Source organism: Mastigoproctus giganteus, chromosome 11 (genome assembly GCF_048544385.1).
Source record: "Mastigoproctus giganteus isolate SK-2022 chromosome 11, ASM4854438v1, whole genome shotgun sequence".
NCBI classification, from domain to species: domain Eukaryota; kingdom Metazoa; phylum Arthropoda; class Arachnida; order Uropygi; family Thelyphonidae; genus Mastigoproctus; species Mastigoproctus giganteus.
In genome coordinates this window covers 6173128-6195616 of record NC_143585.1, presented here as the reverse complement: position 1 = coordinate 6195616, position 22489 = coordinate 6173128, and the positions used below count along the sequence as shown (strand labels likewise).

At 38.0% G+C, this 22489-nt stretch overlaps 1 protein-coding gene across 1 annotated transcript in view; it reads right to left on the bottom strand.

Moving 5' to 3' along the window:
- LOC150077667 (MFS-type transporter SLC18B1-like) overlaps positions 1-22489 on the bottom strand; it is a 227083-nt gene that overhangs the window by 178223 nt on the left and 26371 nt on the right. Inside the window, exons 4-5 of the mRNA XM_090385198.1 lie at positions 17181-17249; positions 2206-2290 (exon numbers count right to left, since the gene is read on the bottom strand). Of these exons, the coding sequence (XP_090241324.1) occupies positions 2206-2290; positions 17181-17249 (154 nt within the window). The remainder of the gene's footprint in view (positions 1-2205; positions 2291-17180; positions 17250-22489) is intronic.

Sequence of the window (22489 nt, the reverse complement as noted above, 5' to 3'; positions counted from 1 at the left end):
ATTTTTTTTTATTTGCATTTCCGTGGCACACAGATTGAGAAACACTGATCTAGACAATCACATCATTGCAGAAGTCCATTCAACCACTTTGCAAAGAGAAATCATAAGGGTTTCACTTTCAGCTTCCATTTCACAAAATACTATTACACAGTAAACAATTTCTCTCCCTTGAATATGTAAAACTTTAATTTTAACATTTGACATAATTCCTTTGTTGTCAACTTAACTTCAGAAACAAATAAGTTACACTTTTAGCTAACAATGAACACTCATATAACACTGGATATTCTATATTACACATCACTTTTTCAGGATTAATAGACTGGATTATAAACTTGAATCTGATTCGATGCCCTTCAGTGCACATTTTTTTCTATGCCAGCAAACTTGGCAAGACCAGTAGGAATCTCCTGATATCAAAGGTCACTAGGTTTTAATATTTCATCCAATTCAGCTGGTACATTCAAATTTTCATTCAGCTGAAAATTTGAGTGTACCAGCCACATGGGGGGGGGGACTTCAATTCCTTATGCAATGCAAACTGCACCTGCTAAGTCACTAGGAATGTGGATGAAATCCTGATTGCCCTAGCTACAAGAGTGGCAAAATGTATTCCAATACTAAATGTAGCTGAAGCAGGTTGAAGTGAAGGTACACAGGTTGTAAAAATCTTGATTACAGACAAAAGATCAATGTGCCCTAGGTTTGTGAGCTTGACACAAGTTTCATAAAAATGGTATATGATATTAGAATCAGACACACAGGAACTTGGTTCACAAAATTAATTTGTGAACCAAGTGTAATTTGTCATTTTAAAAAGTTTAAATAGTATACAGGTCCACTTTTAACAGCAATAACAAAATGCACATATGAACAGCAATAACAATAAACTGATGAACAGAATAACATATGGACAATCCTGCATAGAATGGATTTCAATAGATGTGCACAGGTGTTCCTGGTGATGTTATTCCATTCAAGTTCAAGAATGGCTTTTCAGATTTGTTGATTGTTAAAGCCTATTTCAGGTGCACTGTTTCAAGTGATCCACAGATTATCAATGAAATTCATGCCTGGCAACTGTGCAAACCATTACAAATGCTGCACATCAATGGACTTCTCTGCAATTTGCACCCTGCAAAGCTGTGGCACCATCGTCTTGGAACAGTCAACAGGCCAGTTATATGGAATGAACAATCAGCATTATGGAATGAACTTGTGATAGGCCCCTCCAGAATAATGAGAGAACCTATGACATATGAGTAACCTCTTTTAATACTCTTCCACATGAAAAACTGCTGCACAAATTGGAGCAGTGTGGCAAGTTACCACTGTGGTTAAAGGGATGGTTGAGTGGCAGAAGATAGATGGTTATAAATGGACATTGCTCTTCTTGGACTACTGTTATTAGTACAGTCCCTTAGGATTCACTGCTTGGCCCCTTATTTATTAACAATATTGATGAAGGCAAAGGATTTGTCACTTACAAGCTTATTGTCTAAGTTTGAAGATGATACAAAGGTTGCCATGGCAGTTAATGACAAGAATGAAGGTGTCCTATCACAAAAAGACCTAGAAAAATTAGACAGATAGATTGTGAAGTAGCAATTGAGGTTTAATATTGATAAATGCAAATTACTGCATATTACGGCAGCAGTAATCCCAGAATGACATAGCTTTTGGGTAGTACCACTCTCAAGGTGGTGGAGAAGAAAAGAGACTTAGGGGTAATTTCTTCACTGTACAGTCAAGCATCAAGTACTCTGAGCAATTCAGACAGGCAGCTAAGGCAGCCCATGAGATTGTGTAAATGATATACAGGAATTTTGCCAACAGGGACTGGGAAGTGATTATCCCATTATATAAAGCAATGATAGGCCACATCTTGAGCACAAATTGAAACAGACAGTAACTTGGAAGCCTTATTTTAAGAAAGATGTGGATCTCTTCATATGGGTGCTTGGAAACTAGGCACTTTTGAGGAGACTTCACTGAAGTATTTAAGGCTTTAAATGGGTTGACTAAACTAAATGCTGATGGCATCCTTATTCTTTCTCAGACAACACACAAGGAGACATAAGTTTAAACTGAAAAAGTATTAATGGACGTTGATTGTAGGATAGATGTGTGAAACCAAAACCCCTATTGTCTTAATAAAGTATATTTACTATAAAAAAAAATAAAAATACTTTATTTCTTACATACCAGGTTGAAAAAGAAAGAATGTGATTCCAGCTCCTATGAATAAAACGCCACCAAGTGTAGCAAAAGGTAGATAAAATCCACCCACCTAATAAAAAAAGGAAAGAATATTCTGTGAAAGGCATTACATAGACATTTTTTGAACTTTTGAAATAATATTAAAAGAGACAGAAAATTTAATATATTTAAAAATATAGAAAATGAAGTCCACTTGCCAACTCCTATACTTTCCCAGAGGGAAAAGTAAAACTTTAAAATTAAGGGGGCTAACTGTTGGTTGTATGAGGTTGGTTGTTGGTTTTTTTTTTTTTTGCACTGACTTCAATCAAAAATCATATACTCGCTCAAAAGTAACATGCACTACTTTACTTTGTAAGATAATTTTTGGCTTTGTAAGATATTAACTTCTCTAATAAAAGTTTGAGAAGTCTCATTGAATAGGAAAAAAATGTGATACAAAGTTTGCAATATCTTTTACATGGTTTTTTATGTGACTGCCAGTGAGATAATATAATTAAAAAAGGTGAAGAGACAGAATAAAAATAATCTCCTATATACAACTTTTACATAATTTAAAATTTATATTTAGATTTGTTATAATTTTAAACCATATATGGCCATACTGGAACACTTCAAGTTTCTAAATTTTTCATATATCTCATGCCACCAGATTAAATTTGTTTAAAACAAAAATCTTATGGACCATATTGATGCACCTTGTGGCAACATTCATAAATGAGAACAGGCAGATTCTATGAATGCAGGACTAAATAATTCTTTAAGAATTCCTTCACTGTACTAGAAACAATCCCATATGCAGCCTATGGGCTAGTTAGAATTACTAACAAACTTCATTAAATGAGGCACAAGTTTCCATCTTGAGCATACGCCTCAAGGTTCAAGACCTGCTAATAAACAACAGGAACATCAAATCAGCTGGGCTATTGGATGATGACCATTATCACACTTATGGAAATCTTTCACCATTTCCCCAGATGGCTGCTTCAGTGTTGATTAGCATTTCTTCAGTGGTGATGCTAGGTACATTGAACACTGAATCTAAGAACCTTCCTTGTTTATAGTGTACTGAGCAAAACTATTCAATTCACAGTGAACTGTAATTGTAATGTCCACTGAAGTTGTGGGGAGAGGGGGGGGGAAGAATGCTGACAAATTTCTTATTCACTACAATTTCTAGTAATGACCGAGACTGATTTAAGTTAAACTTTATTAAAAAAAATAAATAAATAAATAGATATATACATAAATAAACTACTAAAACAGATATAAAATAAAAGCATTAAGATGTATATAGCTAAACAGCAATAAAATAGAAGCTTTCAGGACAAGGTATCCCTTCATCATATATGTAAGTGATGAAGAGAAACATTAAGGCATATTTGTGACATGGACATTAGCTCTGACCAACCTACTTTCTGCTGTAAGCGCCCTATTAGAGAATTAGGAGAGTGATTTTCCTTTATCCCAGAAATTCATCTGTTGTTTCACAGAAATGAGTCATCAGCACTTCACTAAATTTCCTCTGTCTCTGTTTACATGGTATGTACAAATAGTCGCTAAATCAGTTTTGTTTTAGCTGCTCTGCAAGTAACCTTACCACTAAAAAGAAATCCTCGAGTGTAGTGGAAAAAGTGGAAGTGCTTAATGGTGTATATCGGGGCATTAAAAAAAAAAGAAATCGCTTTAAAATTTGATATCTCTGCCAGTAGTGTGTGTCAACTATCCTAAAAATGTTTTGATTTTCAAACTGTTTGAGGAAATGGGACCCAGCCGGAAGTGTGAGAAATTATGCCTGCATGAAGACGTATGTGAAGCCATTTTTAAGTGGGTGAAACTGATTCAAATCAAAACATGCCGATATTAGGGCCATTAATAAAAGAAAAAGCTATGGGGTACGCATCTTTTCTAGGGCATGAAACATTCCAAGCCAGTTCTGGTTGGCTGGAATAATTTAAAGAGCACCATGGCTTACTCGAAAAAGACATTTCTGGTCAGAGTGGAGTTGTACTCGAAGAAGACTGCACCCATTGGAAAGAAACAGTTTGGAAAAAATTATGGAGGACTACGAGCACAAAGACATATTTAACATTAATGAAACATGTCTATTTTTTAAATGGCTGCCGAACAAGACACTGACTTTTAAAGGTGATAAATGTGTAGGTGTTAAAAAAAGTAAGGAGAGAATTACCCTCTTGATTGGTGCAAATATGACTTGTAACAAAAAACTGAAGGTTTTGGTAATAGGCAAAAGTAAACAACCTTGATGTTTCAAAGGAGTAAAGTCATCAGAGTTGTACTACAACTATAACAAAAAATCTTGGATGACAAGTGAAATTTTTGAAAGATAGATTTTAAATTTTGATAGAAAGATTATGAAAGAAAACAGAAAAATTGCTTTGCAAGTCGACAACTGCCCTGCCCACCTTCACTCAGTAATTACAAGCATGAAGCTTGTTTTTGTGCCCCCGAATACCTCGTCTAAACTTCAGCCAATGGACCAAGGCATTACAAGATCTTGAAAATGCACTACTGAAGGAAAAAAATTATGCTGAGAACAGAACCAGCCAACACAGATTCTTATATATTTGTGGATGTGCACATCAGGGTTGGGGAAGGGGTAAAGTCAAGATGTGACAGAAACAACAATTAAGAATTGTTTTGCAAAAGCAGGTTTTTTTGCTAAAATGCCAATTAACAGTGATGAGAGGGATGATCCCTCTCATCACTGTTACTACAAGATATTGAGCAACCTTGTGAAGAACTCCAAGCAGGGGTTATTCCATTACCACAATAGGTTTTACCACAAGAGGTTTGATCAGTGGAGCAACTGTTCTTTACGAATTTGTAGGAGTTGATAATGATGTCATAGTAGCTGAATATCTGAGTGGCTCCAACATTTTGGACAGTATTCAAAGAACTAGTGTGAATATCGACAATGGGTCGATATTCACACTAGTGAATATCGACCCATTGAGGGTAATGAAGGCAACGAGGGGAAATATTAAACCTTCCAAACATGAAACGTTGGCAGCATTTGAAACTTTGCATTGAGGACTTCAGTGTAAAGAATAGGTGCCAGAAAATATATTTGAGTGTTTAAACAAATGTGAACAATTTTATGAACGACGTACAGTAAAATCCAATTTATAACAAAAAATAACCAAATAGTTTACAAAATAATTCTTAAAACAGTACTAATATATTGTGTGCATCATGTAAGTAATTATTTCTTAATATGTATGCATTAGCAAATTTATTGTTTTAAAATGTTTGAAAATTTATTCATTCCCATTTATTTCTGATTTATTTCCCATCTTTTACTATATTTCTGAATGTTGAATTACAGTATTTTTCACTGTTGAAAAGGTCATATTTCTTTATAATGAAATCTGTTTTATGAATTTTTCAAGCAAATGATTGATTTCATTATATAGAGGTCTGACTGTATTTCCTTTGATACAAATTTGTATATTAGCATTATTTGAGGCTTATGATGCAAGAAAGCAAGCTTATACAGCATCACTGAAAAAAAAAAAAAAAAAACTTTCCCTCTTCACCAATCCAGTCACTCCAAATGTTTGTCTAGTTCAGCCTTAAATTTATTTAAGCTACCAACTTCCACAACAACAGATGGAAGTCTGTTCCAGAAATCAACTACCCGCTGGCTAAAAGCAAACTTCTGCATCTATTCTGCAACTGTCTTTCCTCAATTTGAATTCATGCCCCCTCAGGTTCTTAATCTGACCAAGCGAAAGAATCCCATCAGCATTGAGCCTGCTCAAATCATTCAAGACCCTAATACACCTTAATCAGATCACCTCATAGCTGCTTATCTCCAGATGCTGCAGCTTGCAGAAATTAAGCCTCTCTTCTTGCACCCCTTTGTTCCTCTTACTAATCTTGTTGCCCTTCTCTGTACTTGTTCTAGTAACTCTACATCCTTCCTAAAATGAGGCCTCCAGACCTGTATGCAGTACTCAAGGTGTGGCCTGACCAATGCCTTATACAAAGGGATAATTACCTCCTTGTCTCTGCTAGCAAAATTCTTATATATCATTGACAACACTCCATGACCTGCTCTGGCAGCCCATCTGCACTGCTCAGAGAACTTCATATCTGACTGCACAATTACCCCCAAGTCTTTTTCATTCTTCACTTCCCCGAGTGTAGTACCACACAGTGGTACGTTTCTCTTGGATTACTGCAAACAATATGCAGTACTTTGCATTTGTCAATGTTAAACTTCAGTTGCCACTTCTCAGCCCATCTGCTCATCATTTCCAGATCCTATTTCAGTAGCATACTGTCTTTACTTAACAACCCTGCCAACCTTTGTATTATTTGCAAACTTGGACATTTAGCCAGACTGATATATACCTTCACTGATATATCAGTGATAAATACATAAAACAACAATGGGCCCAGCACTCTGTTATTAGCAGAGTCCTGGGGGACTCTGCTAATAACATTAGTCCACATAGAGCAGTGTCCATTTATTACCACTCTCTGGCATCTCCCACTCAACCATTACTTTATCCATTGTAGCAACTTGCCCTTAATGCCATACTGCTCCAGCAGTCTTCCATGAGCAACAGTATCAAAAACTTCCCTGAAATCCAAGAATATGATATCCAAATTATTCTTTACATCCAGTTCCTTTGTGCCTGACCAATTTGTTCTAAAATCAAATTGGTCAGGCAAGAGTTCCCCTTAACAAACCCATGCTCTTTCTGAATTATTACTGCAGTCTTGTATAGATGATCGTGCAAAATTTCTTTAACCAGTGACTCCACTATTTTCCCCACAACAGAAGTTAAACTAAGAGGTCTGTAATTACTCGTGTCACCCTTTGATCCCCCTTTGTGAACTGTGGATACATTTGCACATCCCCAGTACATGGGGACCTTCCCCGAATCTAAGGATGCTCTCATAATTAAGGCTAAGGGTTTGCTTACTTCCCTCGCTACCTCCTTCAATATAACTGGATAGATTCTATCCATACCAAGTGCCTTTTTTTATGTTTACCGGCTTCAACAATTTCTCCTCCACTTTGCTCTCTGTTATTACATAACCATTTAGCTCCCTGTTAAGAGTTTAGTAAACTTCTATCCTTCCTTTTAGCATATGAAAAACATATGCTAAAAATAAATGATGTACCTATTTTTTATTAATACAGACCATCTCTTTCAAAAAAATCTGACATAAAAATTATAAATTGATGAACAACTCATGTGCAAACTGAAATTGGCATACAAATAATGTTGTTATGAAATGAAAATTTATATTTAAAATTTAAAAACATAAAAACTGTAATAGCATTTCTGATTTGATCTTCCTCATCTCTTCCATCATGCAGTATGACTGATGACTTTTGAGGTTATAATGAACATCGTGGAGAGATCCAATATTCCTTACATTTCGAGGGTACAGCTCTAAAATGATGTTCGCAAGCCGGCCGCTAGTTAGTACACCTGAACAGAACCTATTGGTAACTCTTTAGGAGGCTTCCGGATCAGCTAGTGTATAATCTTGCTACCTCTACTCTGCCAGATAGTGACTGGAGGGAGTCTGAGTAGTGTGTATGCGGGGAGGATTGTCGAGGCCCTTTATGTCAAGGATCTGGGTATATTCTTACTATGTGTACGCCATATCCAAAAATTTCATTACTTCGTACAGCATGTCCCACCCACTTTTTCTTACTATTGAATACACCATGAATTAGTAATAGTAGTACAGTAATACCCCGACTTACGCTACCCCGACTTACGCGAACTCGGAGTTACGCGGTTCTTGATTTTTTCGTTTGGCAACGCTTCCGCCCACTATCTTCAAGGTAGTTTTTCATATGTTATCGATATACGGTGCGACGGCGGAGAATGAGAGCGAAAGATGAACAAAATTCAACTTTGCTGCTTTTATGTTTTTTATATCAGTGAAGGGGAAACACATTTCACCATAATAACGTAAAAACCAACACAATTCCAGCTATCGGTATAATCGCAAATGCAATTAGATCGAGTTTACTACCAGTTTATAACAGATTTCACTAGCAGAAACGCAACTGGATTTTTATTGTTTTATGGTAGTAACCCCTAGAAATGTGAGGTGTTAATAGCGTATCTCTGCCTTTATGGTGTTGTTTATTCAGTTGCTACATGCGAGCAGCTTTGTTTATGCGTATCAAGCGTGCCTCCTCGTTTTGTAATTGTGCTTTATTCCCTAAAAATGAGTAAAATACTTAATTAAAAGGTGTGAAAAGGAAGCGTCCTGGTGAAGACACTGCAGATTCAGAGAGAAAAAGAAAAGCAATTATCGATAAACAGAGGCGGACTGGGTCAAAAATTCTTACCCGGGAAAATTTATAGTGGCCTCATACTATGGTTTATGGCCAAAATCACACTGGCCCACCGGGGTTTCCCCGGTAAGGCTTATGGCCAGTCCGCCTCTGTCGATAGAGAAAAAATATGAAATTGTGAAACGCTTTGAGCGAAATGAAAGACCATGTGATATTGCACGTGCTACAGGCCTAAATGAAGCAACGGCGAAAAGCACATGACAATTGCAAACTTGACAGGTTGAAAATTGAAAAGGGCTCAATTGTAAAGGGCTTAAAAATTTTAGAAAACATAGACTCCAACGAAGAACGCGTTACAGCTACAAAGCAAGGAATAAAAAAATTATTAGCTTGCTACGAAGAAATTCTGCGGGAAAAAAAGAACGCGCTGTGTCGTCAGACGAATTTGTGAGATTTTATGAAGCCATCGACATCGAAATAGCCTTTTAACGCAAGTCATTTGTTTTTTTAATACATATTTTGTATTAATATGTATAAAGAACTGCAATTTTATTAATATTTTTCTTCTAAACTAGTGTTTTTGTTAGTCCTTGGTCCCAATTAAGCAAAATTTATATGTATTTATATGCAAAGTTGTACCCCGACTTACGCGAATTCGACTTACGTGATTTTCGTCGGACCCACCTATCGCGTAACTTCGGGGTATTACTGTAGTAGTATTAGTAGTAGTGGCATGTGATGCAGCATCAGCCAAAAAAAAAAAAAAAAAAATCACACCATTCCTTCCAAATGCCTGTCCAGTTCCTCCTTAAATTTCTTTAACCTATTAACTTCAACAACGACAGATGGAAGTTTGTTCCAGCAATTAACCACTCGCTGGCTAAAGGCAAATTTCCGCACATCTATTCTACATGTCTTTTCTTAATTTAAATTTATGCCCCCTCAGGTTCTTAATCTGACCAAGCGGAAGAATCCCATCAGCACTGAGCCTGCTCAAACCATTCAAGACCCTAATACACCTTAATCAGATCACCTCGTAGGTGCTTAGTCTCCAGATGCTGCAGCTTGCAGAACTTAAGCCTCTCTTCTTGTACCCCTTTGTTACTCTTACTAATCTTGTTTCCCTTCTCTGTACTTGTTCTAGTAACTCTACATCCTTCCTAAAATGAGGACTCCAGACCTGTACACAGTACTCGAGGTGTGGCCTGACCAATGCCTTATACAGATCACCTCCTTTTCATTGCTAGCAAAACTCCTATACAGGGTGTCTCAAAAATATTGGTACAAACGTTCAAGGGAGGTAGGTAACATCTAAAGCAATGTGAATCGCATAGGAACCCATAACCGGAAACATCATGGAAAAGTAGTAGCAGAGGCACAAGAAGCAATTAATGACAGAAGACAGTAATTAGTGGTAAACATTTATTTCACATAATATTAACAATGGAGTACAAGATGGATGCATTTCATGATGTTACAACAGATGCTCCAAGGTTCCACCATGAGACGTGATGCATGCGTGACACCGACACAGCATGGATTGGCGGACACGGTTGAACACACCTGGAGTTTCTTTGACAGTAGCAGCAGCACAGACGAGTCTCGCCATGAGATCCATTTCCATCTCCACAGGCGATAGATTTGAGGGGCCCCCACAGAAAGAAATCAAGGCTCAATAAATCAGGTGAGCGTGGGGGGCCAGGCAACGGGTCCACCACGGCCAATCCATCAACACCCAAAACGCCTGTTAAAATGGTCACGAACACACCTTCCATAATGGTTAGGCGCCCTGTCATGTTGAAACCAAATGTTGCGTCTCACATTTGCTGGAACATCATCAAGTAACCCTGGGAGAACTTGTTGAAGAAAGACCGATATTTAACGGAGTTCTTGCGGGATGGTAACAGGTATGGGCCGACTAAGCAGTCACTGACCATACCTGCCCACACATTTATTGCGAAACGATGTTATGCCGCATGGGAGCGCACACCGTGTGGGTTGTCGTGAGCCTACACATGAGCATTGTGCTGATTGAATAAGCCTTCCTGAATGAAATAAGCCTCATCCGTGAACAAAACATAGCCTGGAAAATTCAAGTCTTGAACACTTTCTTTGAGAAACCACTGCGCAAAAGCCACACGTGCAGGATGATCTTGGGGGAGCAGTAACTGGCATGATGATTCCTTAGTAGGACTCCACTTAGGAATCGTCGTGCCAGTTACTGCTCCCATGCCAGACACACTATACACTGCAACGAGACACTCCTAAGGCAGAGGCAATGGCACGTGTGCTTGTAGTAGGATTATTCTGGATGGCATTCAACACACTTTCTTCCATGGCGGGAGTTCGCGTCGAACATGGTCTGCCCACACTACTTCCTGTTACCTCTAAATGACCCATAATCGCACAAACAAACGGTGGTCCGGTACATGTCTGTCTGGGAAGCATTCTCCATAAATTCATTGAGCGGCTCGTCCATTGCACTCTGCTAATCCATACACTAGGTGCATGTCTGCCAGCTCACAGTTCGTATATCCATGCATGCTCTTCATGCAGCAACTACTGCTTGAATGAGTAAACCAGAAATTTTCCCTCTAGCGAACTGATGAACAGCGCTGTGTACAGATGTTTCCGGTTATGGGTTCCTATGCGATTCACATTCCTTTAGATATTACCTACCTCCCTTAAACGTTTGTACCAATATTTTTGAGACACACACCCTGTATATCATTGACAAAACACCATGATCTGTACTGGCAGCCTGTCTGCATTGCTCAGAAAACTTCATATCCGACTGCACAATTACTCCCAGGTCTTCTTCATTTTCTACCACCTTAAGTGTAGTACCACACGGTTGGTACGTTTTTCTGGGGTTACTTCTACCCATATGCAGTACTTTGCATTTGTCAAGGTTAAACTCCAGTTGCCACTTCTTAGCCCATCTGCCCAAATTTTCTAGATCCTGTTGCAGTGGCACACTGCCATTACTGTCATTAACAACCCTGCGAACCTTTGTACCATCTGCAAACTTCGACATTAAGCCTGATATACCTTCATCAATATCATTGATAAATATACAAAACAACAGTGGACCCAACACCGAACCCTGTGGGACTCCACTAATAACATTAGTTCACGAAGAGCAGCACCCATTGATTACCACCCTCTGTCTTCTCCCACTTAACCATCCTTTTATCCATTGTAACAACTTACCCTTAATACCATTCTGCTCCAATTTGTACAATAATCTTCCATGCGCAACAGTGTCAAAAGCTTTCCTGAAATCCAAATATATGATATCACAATTATTTTTTTCATCCAGTTCCTTTGTAACCACATCATAATATCCTATCAAATTTGTCAGACAAGACTTTCCCTTAACAGACCCATGCTGTGTCTGAATTATTGCTGCAGTCTTGTCTAGATGATCCTGCAATGCATCTTTAACCAGTGACTCCATTATTTTACCGAGAACAGAAGTTAAACTAACTGGTCTGTAATTACTTGTGTCACCCTTCGATCCCTCTTTGTGAATTGGGGATACATTTGCACATCTCCAGTGCGTGGGGATCTCCCCTGACTCCAAGGATGCTCTCATTAACCCCAGGGGTTCACATCTGGTGAGTATGGGCTTGGCACACCCAGGGTCCTGAGCTGGATATCATCATTCTTCTCTTTCTTGGTGATTCCTTTCTACTTCTCTCTCTCTCAGGGTAATAGGAAATTTTTTTTTTTTTTTAGCCGGTGCAGCATAAGCCTCAGGCTTCCTTGCACCATATGGCTATTAATAATAATAATAATAATAATAATAATTATGGCTAAGGGTTTGCTTAGTTCCTTCGCCACCTCCTTTAATATAACTGGATAGATCCCATCCACCCTAGGTACCTTTCTTATGTTTAACTTCAAAAATTTCTCCCTCACTTTGCTCTCAGTTATTACAAAAGCACCCTGCTACAATTTGATAATCTTCTGCCATTTTCAAACCTTAATAACTTCTCATGTGTGAATGTAGATGCAAAATACTCATTCAGTTTGTATGCTATCTGAGCAGTATCATCAACAGTCGAACCATCAATGTCAAGTGGACCAATCAGATACATCCCCTTCCTTTTAGAGTTTATATAAGTAAAGAAATCTTTGCTGTTTTTCTTAGAATCCTTTGCCAAAGATTTCTCGCAATCTGCCTTCACCTGCCTAACATCCTTTGTGACCTGATTACAGACTAGCTTATATCTATCATAGGCTTCTGAGTCACTTGATAATTTATATGCATCCCATGCATTTTTTGTCTGTCACGAGTCTCATTAGTTCATTTGATAACCATTTAGGCCTAAACCTTGAACAATATTTCTTAATAGGTATGAAACTTTTAGTAGCTTCCACGATTAATTCCTCGAATGCTTCCCACTCAGAATTTACTGTTCGTAACATTGTCAGTTGATCCCACTCTACAGAATTTAAAAACTGTCTGAGACCACTGCATTCACCTTTACAGAAGCAAAAACCCTTTCCTTTACCCCTGATGGTAATTATATCTTTAAGTAAATCCCACATCAGTACACTGTGATCACTGCCACCTAGTGGTTCCTTTATCTGCAAATTCTTAATACACGAATGATCACTGCTGATAACCAGATCAAGAGTATTGCCCTCTCCAGTTGCCTCTATTTGTCAAACTAATAGAGCAAGCTTATCTACCAAAAGATCTAAACCTCCCAAACACTTCCTAATTCATTTCACAAATATAAGTGGTCTCAATTCTAATCTCAACAATGTCCATTTTCACTTGCAGTCTGCCAAACACCATGTACTTTTTCTGACAGAATCTCAGTTATTGGTTGATTCAACTACTGCTCATCTCAGTTGCCCAAATTATTCGCTGTATGATTCCTTTCACCTCAAAGGTGGTACGTGCATATGTCCATTCTGATATTCCCTGTCAAAGATTTGGTAATTTGTAATCTCCTCTTTTCGATCTTCTCTGGCTTAAAATCTCTCTACCTCATTGTGTCAAATTCATCTGTTGTCTCTACCATTCTCCCAACTCCACTAATCACTTGGGGCTCTTTGACTTCCTCTCTTTGCAACTTGACTTTCTGCAGTCCAATTTTCCTAACAGTGAGGTAATTTTCCTTGGTGATTTCAATGTTCACAACTCCAGCTGGCTTCCGTTTTCTAGTCACACCGATCCAGCTGGTCGAGATGCTGAGGCTTCTGCAATTACTAATGACCTTGCACAGATTGTTCATTTACCTACAAGAATACCAGACAATCCTAACCATACAGCCAACATCCTTGATCTTTTTCTCACAAACAACCCCTCTAAGTATACGGTCAAAGTGAAAGGTACATTAGACACCTCAGATCACAACTTGGTGATTGTCTCTTCTCCAATGGAGCTTTTATCTCATGTCTATTCCCAACTTTGCATTATTTGGCATTAGAAGCATGCAAAATGGGATGACCTGTGAGATTTTTTTTTTCTTTTCCTTGGTCGGATTACTGTTTCAAAACTTCTGATGTCAACGTTTGCTCAGATCGTGTTGTGAAATTATTCTTGCAGGAATGGAATCCTTTATCCCACACTCCACTTTAAAATCTCGTCCTTTATCTAAACTTTGGTTTTCCAATAAATGTGCTAATGCTGTTCAAGAGAAGAACGTTGCATATCGTAATTGGCTAGTTTCTAATTCTTCAGTTTCATTTTCTGCCTACACCAAAGCTCACAACAATTGTAAAGCAGTAATTAATCAGTCCAAACTACAGTTTAAACAGGCTAAGAGTAAAAATCTTGCTTCTTGCCCTAATGGTAGCCGAGCATTCTGGTCTCTTGCAAAGCTATTGGCAGCAACTTTTCTCCCCACCACTCCCACCTCTGTACAAACAATATGGTTCTGTTGTCACTTCAGCCAAGGATAAAGCTGACCTGCTAGCATCCCAATTTTCTTCCAACTCATGTATTAACGATCTTGGTAAAACACCTCCCACCATTCCCAACACGCTCCATTCAATGCCTCCTGTGGTCTTCCGTCAAAAGGATGTCAGAAGGATTTTGACAAATCTTGATGCTAAGAAAGCTCCAGGTCCAAATGGTATTTCTCCACTTGTCCTCAAAACCTGTTGCTCCTGAACTTACTCCTGTTCTTTGCCGCATTTTTTCACTTTTTTATTCCAAAGGTGTTTTTCCTTCTGCTTGGAAATTTGCTCATATCCAGCCAGTTCCTAAAAAGTGTGACAAATCCCTCCTATCCAATTATCATCCCATTGCAATTATTTCTACTCTCTAAAGTAATGGAGAAATCAATTAACCGCCAACTCTTAAACTACCTAGAAATCTTCTATCTGATAGCCGATTGCCAGTATGGATTCCGTCAGTGTCGATCCACTGGTGATATTCTGGCTTATGTTGCCCATTTATGGACTAATTCAATGGAAAAGTTCAGTGAAACACAAGTAGTTGCTCTAGACATCTCAAAGGCTTTCGATTGTGTTTGGCATAAAGGTCTTCTAAACATGCTTCCATCTTACGGTTTGCCAACTGTTTTTTGTAATTGGTTATCCAGTTTTCTCTCTGATCGCTCACTGGAGGTGATGGTAGATGGCTCTCAGTCTTCTAACTTCTCCACTAATGCCAGTTTCCCCCAAGGTTCAGTTCTTTCCCCCACTCTTTTCCTCTTGTATATTAATGACCTTCTTCCATTGACTGGAAATCCTATCCATAGTTTTGCCGATTAAAGCACATTGCATTCCACTTTCCATTTTGAGAAACCTTGCCCTGCTTAAACAGCTTAAACTTCTCGAAAATCTGCTACCAATTCTTCAATTCTGGTCCGATCTCCAGTGGGGCAAAGACAACTTAGTTGATTTCGATACTTCTAAAACTCAGCCTTGTCTTTATCTCGCAAAAAGGATTCTTCTGCTCCTATGCTTATCTTTGGTGACACTCTGATTTCTAGGCAAAATGATATATCTCTTTTGGGGATTACCCTGACTTCTAATCTCTCTTGGCACAAGCACATTACAAACATTGCATCCTCTGCATCTAAAAAAACTTGGTTTTCTCTTTTGCTCTCGGCGTTATTTTTCTTCCAAACAGCTGCTCACTCTGTACAAATCACAAATCCGCCCTACCATGGAATATTGTTCCTACATCTGGGGTGGTGCCCCCAAAACCTCCCTCAGGCTTCTTGATTCCATTCAGAAGAGAGCAGTTAGGTTAATTAATGACTCATCTGTAACAGAGTCTCTGCACTCGCTTTCTCGGGCTTCTTGATTCCATTCAGAAGAGGGCATTTAGTTAATTAATGATTCATCTCTAATAGAGTCTCTCCGCTCACTGTCTCATGGATGTAGTGTTTCTGCTGCATGCCTCTTCTACAGATATTTCCCATACAGTGCCCATACAGATATGGGCATTGTTATTCTGAATTGGCTTCTATAAGTCCCGCTCTCTCTTTCAAAACAGTCCGAACACATGCCGCCACCAGCCAACATCCATTTACTGTCCTACTTGAAACTCACAGAACAAACTTTTCATCTTCCTCGTTTATTCATTCAACTGCCGTTTTCTGGAACAACCTTCCTTCATATGTATTTCCTGAAAATTACAGTCTACAGAAGTTCAAGTCCAATGTCAACAAATATCTTCTTTCGTCTTCCCAACCTCCAACCCAAGCACGGTACTAAGTACGCTAGGTTCTAATACCTCTCATGTTTGGAGTCTATATAAAAAAAAAAAAAATTATTGTATCAAAGGAACTTCTGATACCAACAAAGCTAAAATACAGCTTAATAATTTGCAATATCGCTAAACTATGCAAAAATATTTCTGAATTAACTTCTAAAATTAAAATCATTAAAATGGCCAGCCTCACAGGTAGCAGTCTTTTCATTAACCTTTAAAAGGATAACTTGGAGGACAGGTCCCACCTCCAGCAGATGAACACCTGCATCAAAATCATCACCAAAATCATCATCATCTCTGCATACAGGATTGTATGCAGAGATTATTGGAATATATTATTCCAATCAGTGAATATTTGTGTTAGTTATCAGATAACATTCAAAATCCCACACATTAATTAGGTATACCTGCCATAAATTGACTACAGAGAAAGCTCTATACACATGGACTGCAGTGCCATTTGTATGTATTCTAAATTAAAAGATATTAAATCCATTAATAATTCCATTATTAAAGTAAGAGTTTAAATCAATTTATTTTCTATTCACTGTAGTGTGTGAATGGAATTTCAGTTGATCTCACAGAATTTAAATCAAATAATGTCTAAGACCAATATAATCTCCTTTAAGAAAATGAAAATCCTTCCATTTAACCTTAATAACTGTAATTTCCATGAATATGTCCTATACATAAACATTGTAGGACATATTCAGGAGCCACTTGATGGTAACTGCCATTGAGCGGCTCCTGAACTCAAAAACATATTGACTGCATTAAAGAGTTACAGTAAAGATGCAAACCGCTCAGCTAGAGTAGCTGCAATCTGCCACAATTAATCCTTGTTCAACCAACTAAAAAATTACTCTTCTAATATATTAAACTAAAGCACAACAATACAGAAAAAGCAATGAAGAATTTACATATACTAAAAACAAATGGCATATATATAAACAAAGGTATAAAAAACTGTATTACCTGATATAAAAATGCTCCAATCAATGGTCCACACATTAATCCTAAACCATATCCTGTCTCCAAGCTTGACTGAAGATAAAAGGAGAAAACAGAACAACAACTAAGCAGTCATAAAAACAAAGTTCTTCATTACAGATTTTTACATACTATCAATTAATCTAAAATCAGAGCTATCAACTTCCAAATTTCAGTATTTAGATTTCTCAGTATTTATTGGCAAAACTGGGAAATTTTTAACCCACTTTTTAGCCAACTTTCACTGACCCACTTTTTAACCCACTACATAGGCATAATTAATTTTACATCTATCTTTGCCATAGCTAGTGCTTTATATACTTTACAAAACTCATCTCCTATTACACAGTAAAGATAGATTAATATTCATAGAACATTCTAGCACAGTCACCAACTGAATGGAAAAATCTATAAATTTTTTGAAATTTTAAAGAGATGAATAAAGACTGCCCTTGTACAAAGTGAATGGAGTGATTGGAGAAAGATGGATAAGTATATAAATATCAGTGAGACAGTAAGTCTCCTTTCACACAAATTTTTCCTGAATAAATTACTAAACTTGATCAGAAGTGAAAATTTCTAGGAAAACAGTCATATACTGGACTAGAGCTCTCACAAAATGAAAATAATTTTGATAATAAATTACCTGATGTAGTGGAAATGAAGGTTGTGCAACCTATATAAAGGGCAACAAAATATATATACTGAGAAATGTAGAAAGAACAAATGTATTATGTGAAGGTCCTCCCCCACCTCCTGCTGTAACCTAACTATATCTTTGTCCCTCTATTGGCAGTGCTTCCTTCTTTTAAATTTAATTTATAATTATGACTTAAATAATGATCTACATTTTTACGGTACTCACCTTTTGTATAATCTGCAATTGATGCTTGCGAATGGACGGATACTAATTTGAGTTTAAAATTGGGATTAATATGGATAAATTTATTTTGAAACAGAGTTAAAATATGCCCAAGGAAATAAAAGTGCACATCTTCGTCCTTGGTTGTCATAGAATTTAAGGTTAAAAATTATTGAACCTATATCTGTAAATCGAGGAGGCCAATAGCCGTAACGAATTGGCTTTCATAGTTAACGTCTTCAGTTGGCGATAGTGAGAAGGGAGTGAAACGCGCATATTTAAATTACTATGTTCCCGTGATGCTCTTTGATACATGCGGGTATCTCAGGTGCGTGAGATTCCAAACTGGGAGAGGTTATAGGGTAATTTGGCATTTATTACGTTAAAATTAGAATGATAGCGAAACCATTCTAAGGCTTCGTAGTGAAAAATTTTAAAACTAGATTTCAATTTAACGATGAGGATGGCTGAATCAACTAAAGGAGTGTAATTGTGGGATTATATATGTAGTGTGAGTTCTATGTTTGATTGTCCTGTTCTAAAGCTATTGTAATGATAATACACTTTTGTATTAGATTTGTTGTGGAGTCATATTTAGAGGTGGTGCTACCAATGTAGCATGCATTGCAGCTTTGTTGGCATTTGATTAAATAAACAATATTGTTCATGTCACTGATTTGATATTTATGTGTATCTTTATATGAATTAAACATTGATCCTAGTTTATTATATGCTGAAAATGTGAGAGTGATGTCAGTACTGGCAAATACTTGACGGAATTGTCCTGCAAGATTACTGTGGTATGGAAGAACGATATGTATGTTACTGCATGTAATGTGTTTGGATGGTTTGTTGATATTATTTTGGGCGGTAGAAATAGTTTGTTGAATCAGTTGAAAAGGGTATTTTCTGGATATGAATTTTTCTGTAAGGTATTGAAGTTTGTTAGATAGGTCATCTTGTGTATTTGATGGCATTATAAATTTGGTTGTAGAGGACAGCTTTTTTTGTACTAAGTGGATGGTGTGACTCAAAATGTAATATTTTCCAGTGTGAGTGTTTTTCCTGAAAATTCTAGTTCTGAGTTTGGTGTTCATTTTGTATATGGTAAGGTTAAGGAAATTAATTTGTCCGTTTTCTTCTATTTCAAGAGTATATTTTAATCTGTCGTGTATTGAATTAAATGTAATGAAAAGGTTATCAATTATGGTTTTGTTCCCTATTATAAGGATGTCATCTGCATATCATGCATATAATTTGATCTCTGAAGGGAAAGGTTGTAATATTTGATTCTCTATGGAGGCTAGGTAAATTTGGGATAGGGGGCTGAAATTCCCAATCCCATGGGTAAACCAAATATCTGTTGGTATATCTGATTGTGGAACCTGAAAAAAAAAAACATATATATATATATATATATATATATAAAGTTAATAACACCATCCAAACATTTGAAAAAATAAGTTCTATTACAATCTCCAACAAAGACATTTTAGCATCTTTCGATATAGTCTCTTTATACACCAACATACACCTGCCATCCACTCTGCAAGCCTTACGTAATTTCCTAATGGAAGACAGCACCTTAACCAATCGCACCTCTCTCTCAATCAATAGTATACTAGAACTTCACTTCTATTAGACGCCAGATATTTCCGGTTCCACAATCAGACATTGTTGTTGTTATTTGGTTTTTAGGACCATTAGCAACTAAGGCCATATTGCTCTGGGTATATGCGGTGGTCATTCCCTGACCTTTCCGCATCCTCCGTATTTGGTGGCTCATGGGCTCGAACCCCGGTCTAATCCAGAAGCCTGTGCTACGCACTGCTGCTCCTGCCCACCTGGCTACGGAGGCGCCTAAAATCAGATATACCAACAGATATTCGGGATTGGAAATTTCAGCCCTCCCCATCCCAAATTTACCTAGCCTCCATAGAGAATCAAATATTAGCATTAGCATTAGCATTAGCAGAGGCATATGATGCAAGAAAGCAAGCTTATTCAGCATCAGCCAAAAAAAAAAAAAAAAAAAAAAACCCACTCCCATTTCACCCCTCCGTTCGTTCGAAATACCTGTCCAGTTGAGCTTTAAATTTGTTTAGGCTATCAACTTCAACAACAAGTGATGGAAGTCGGTTCCACCAACCAACCACCCGCTGGCCAAAGGCAAATTTCCGCACATCTATCCGACATCCGTCCTTCCTCAATTTCAATTTATGCCCTCTGAGGTGATTATTCTGAGAAAGATGAAGAATCCCATTGGCATTGAGCATGCTCAAACCATTCAAAGCCTTATACACCTCTATCAGATCACCTCGCCGGTGCCTAGTCTCCAAACTCTGTAATTTGCAAAACTTAAGCCTTTCTTCGTAAGAGCAACCCTTTGTTCCATTTACTAATCTTGTTGCCCTTCTCTGTACCCGTTCCAGCAGCTCTTCATCCTTCTTGAAATGAGGCCTCCAGACCTGTATACAGTACTCAAGATGTGGCCTTACCATTGCCTTATACAAGGGAATAATCACCTCCTTATCCCTGCTAGAAAAATTCCTGTATATCATTGACAAGACACCATGAGCTACTCTTGCAGCTCGTCTGCACTGCTCAGAGAACTTCATATCTGCCTGCACAATTACCCCCAGGTCCTTTTCATTCTCCACCACTGTCAGTGTAGTACCGCAGAGTTGATACGTTGCTCTGGGGTTACTGTTTCCCATATGCAGCACTTTACATTTGTCGATGTTAAACCTCATTTGCCACCTCTCAGCCCATCTGTTCAACCTTTCCAGATCCTGTTGCAGCAGCATAGCGTCAGTATTGTCCTTAACGACCCTGCCAACCTTTGTATCATCTGCAAACTTGGACATTAACCTTGATATCCCATCATCAATATCATTCATAAACACCGAAAACAACAACGGACCCAACACTGAACCTTGAGGAACTCCACTAATAACATTAGTCCACGTTGAGCAGTGTCCATTGATTACCACTCTCTGTCTTCTGCCACTTAACCATCCCCTTATCCATAGCAGCAATTTGCCTCCAATGCCACACTGCTCCAATTTGTGCAGCAGTCTTCCATGTGCAACAGTATCAAAAGCCTTTCTAAGATCCAAATATATAATATCAAAGTTATTCCCTGCATCCAGTTCTTTTGTGACTACATCATAGTATCCAATCAAATTGGTCAGGCAAGACCTGCCCTTAACAAAACCATGCTGCGTCTGAGCTATAACTGAATTCTTGTCTAGATGAACCTGCAGTGCTTCTTTAACCAGTGCCTCCATTAATTTACCTGGAACAGAAGTTAAACTAACAGGTCTATAATTACTTGTGTCAGCCTTTGATCCTCCTTTGTGAATTGGGGTTACATTTGCACATCTCCAGTCTATGGGCACCTCCCCTGAGTCCAAAGAAGCTCTCATAATTATGGCTAGGGGTTTGCATACTTCCTTTGCTGCCTCCTTTAATATAACTGGATAGATCCCATCCACCCCAGGCGCCTTTTTTATGTTTATCCTCAACAATCTCTCCTCCACTTTCCTCTCAGTTATTACAAAATCATACAGCTCACTGCCAATGTTTACTTTACCTACATCATTCTCCTTCCTGAATAACTCCTCATGCGTGAATGTAGATGCAAAATACTCGTTTAGATTGTTAGCCACCTGAGCAGGATCCTCAACTGTTGAACCATCAATATCCAGTGGACCAATCTGATTCATCCCTTTCCTTTTCGAGTTCAAGTATGTAAAGAACTCTTTTCTGTTTTTCTTTGCATCCTTTGCCAAGGATTTTTCATAGTCTGCCTTTGCCTGCCTAATCTCCTTTGTGACTTGGTTACAGACCAACTTATATCTATCATAGGCTTCCATGTCACCCATTAATTTGTATGTATCCCATGCATTTTTCTTCTCTGCCACATGTCTCATTAGTTCATCTGACAACCATTTAGGCCTAAACCTTGAACAATATTTCTTAGTTGGTATGTAAAGCCTGGTAGCCTCCAAGATTAGTTCCTTGAATGCTTCCCATTTTGAGTTTGCTGTTGGTAACATCATCAGTTGGTCCCACTGTATAGAATTTAAATACTGTCTCAGACCATCATAGTCGCCTTTACGAAAACAAAAACCCTTCCCTTTACCTCTGATGGTAGTTACCTCCTTGAGTAAATCCCACTTCAACACACTGTGATCACTGCCACCTAGTGGTTCATTTATCTGCAGGTTCTTAATGCATGAAGAATCACTACTGATAATCAGATCAAGAGTATTGCTCCCTCTTGTTGCCTCACGAACATGCTGATGTAGAAAACAATCATCCAATAAATCCACAAAAGCCTTGCTAGTGTGCGAGTGACCAACCCACAAATTCCAGTCAATATCTGGGAAATTAAAGTCCCCCATTATAAGACTCTCTGATTTACTGG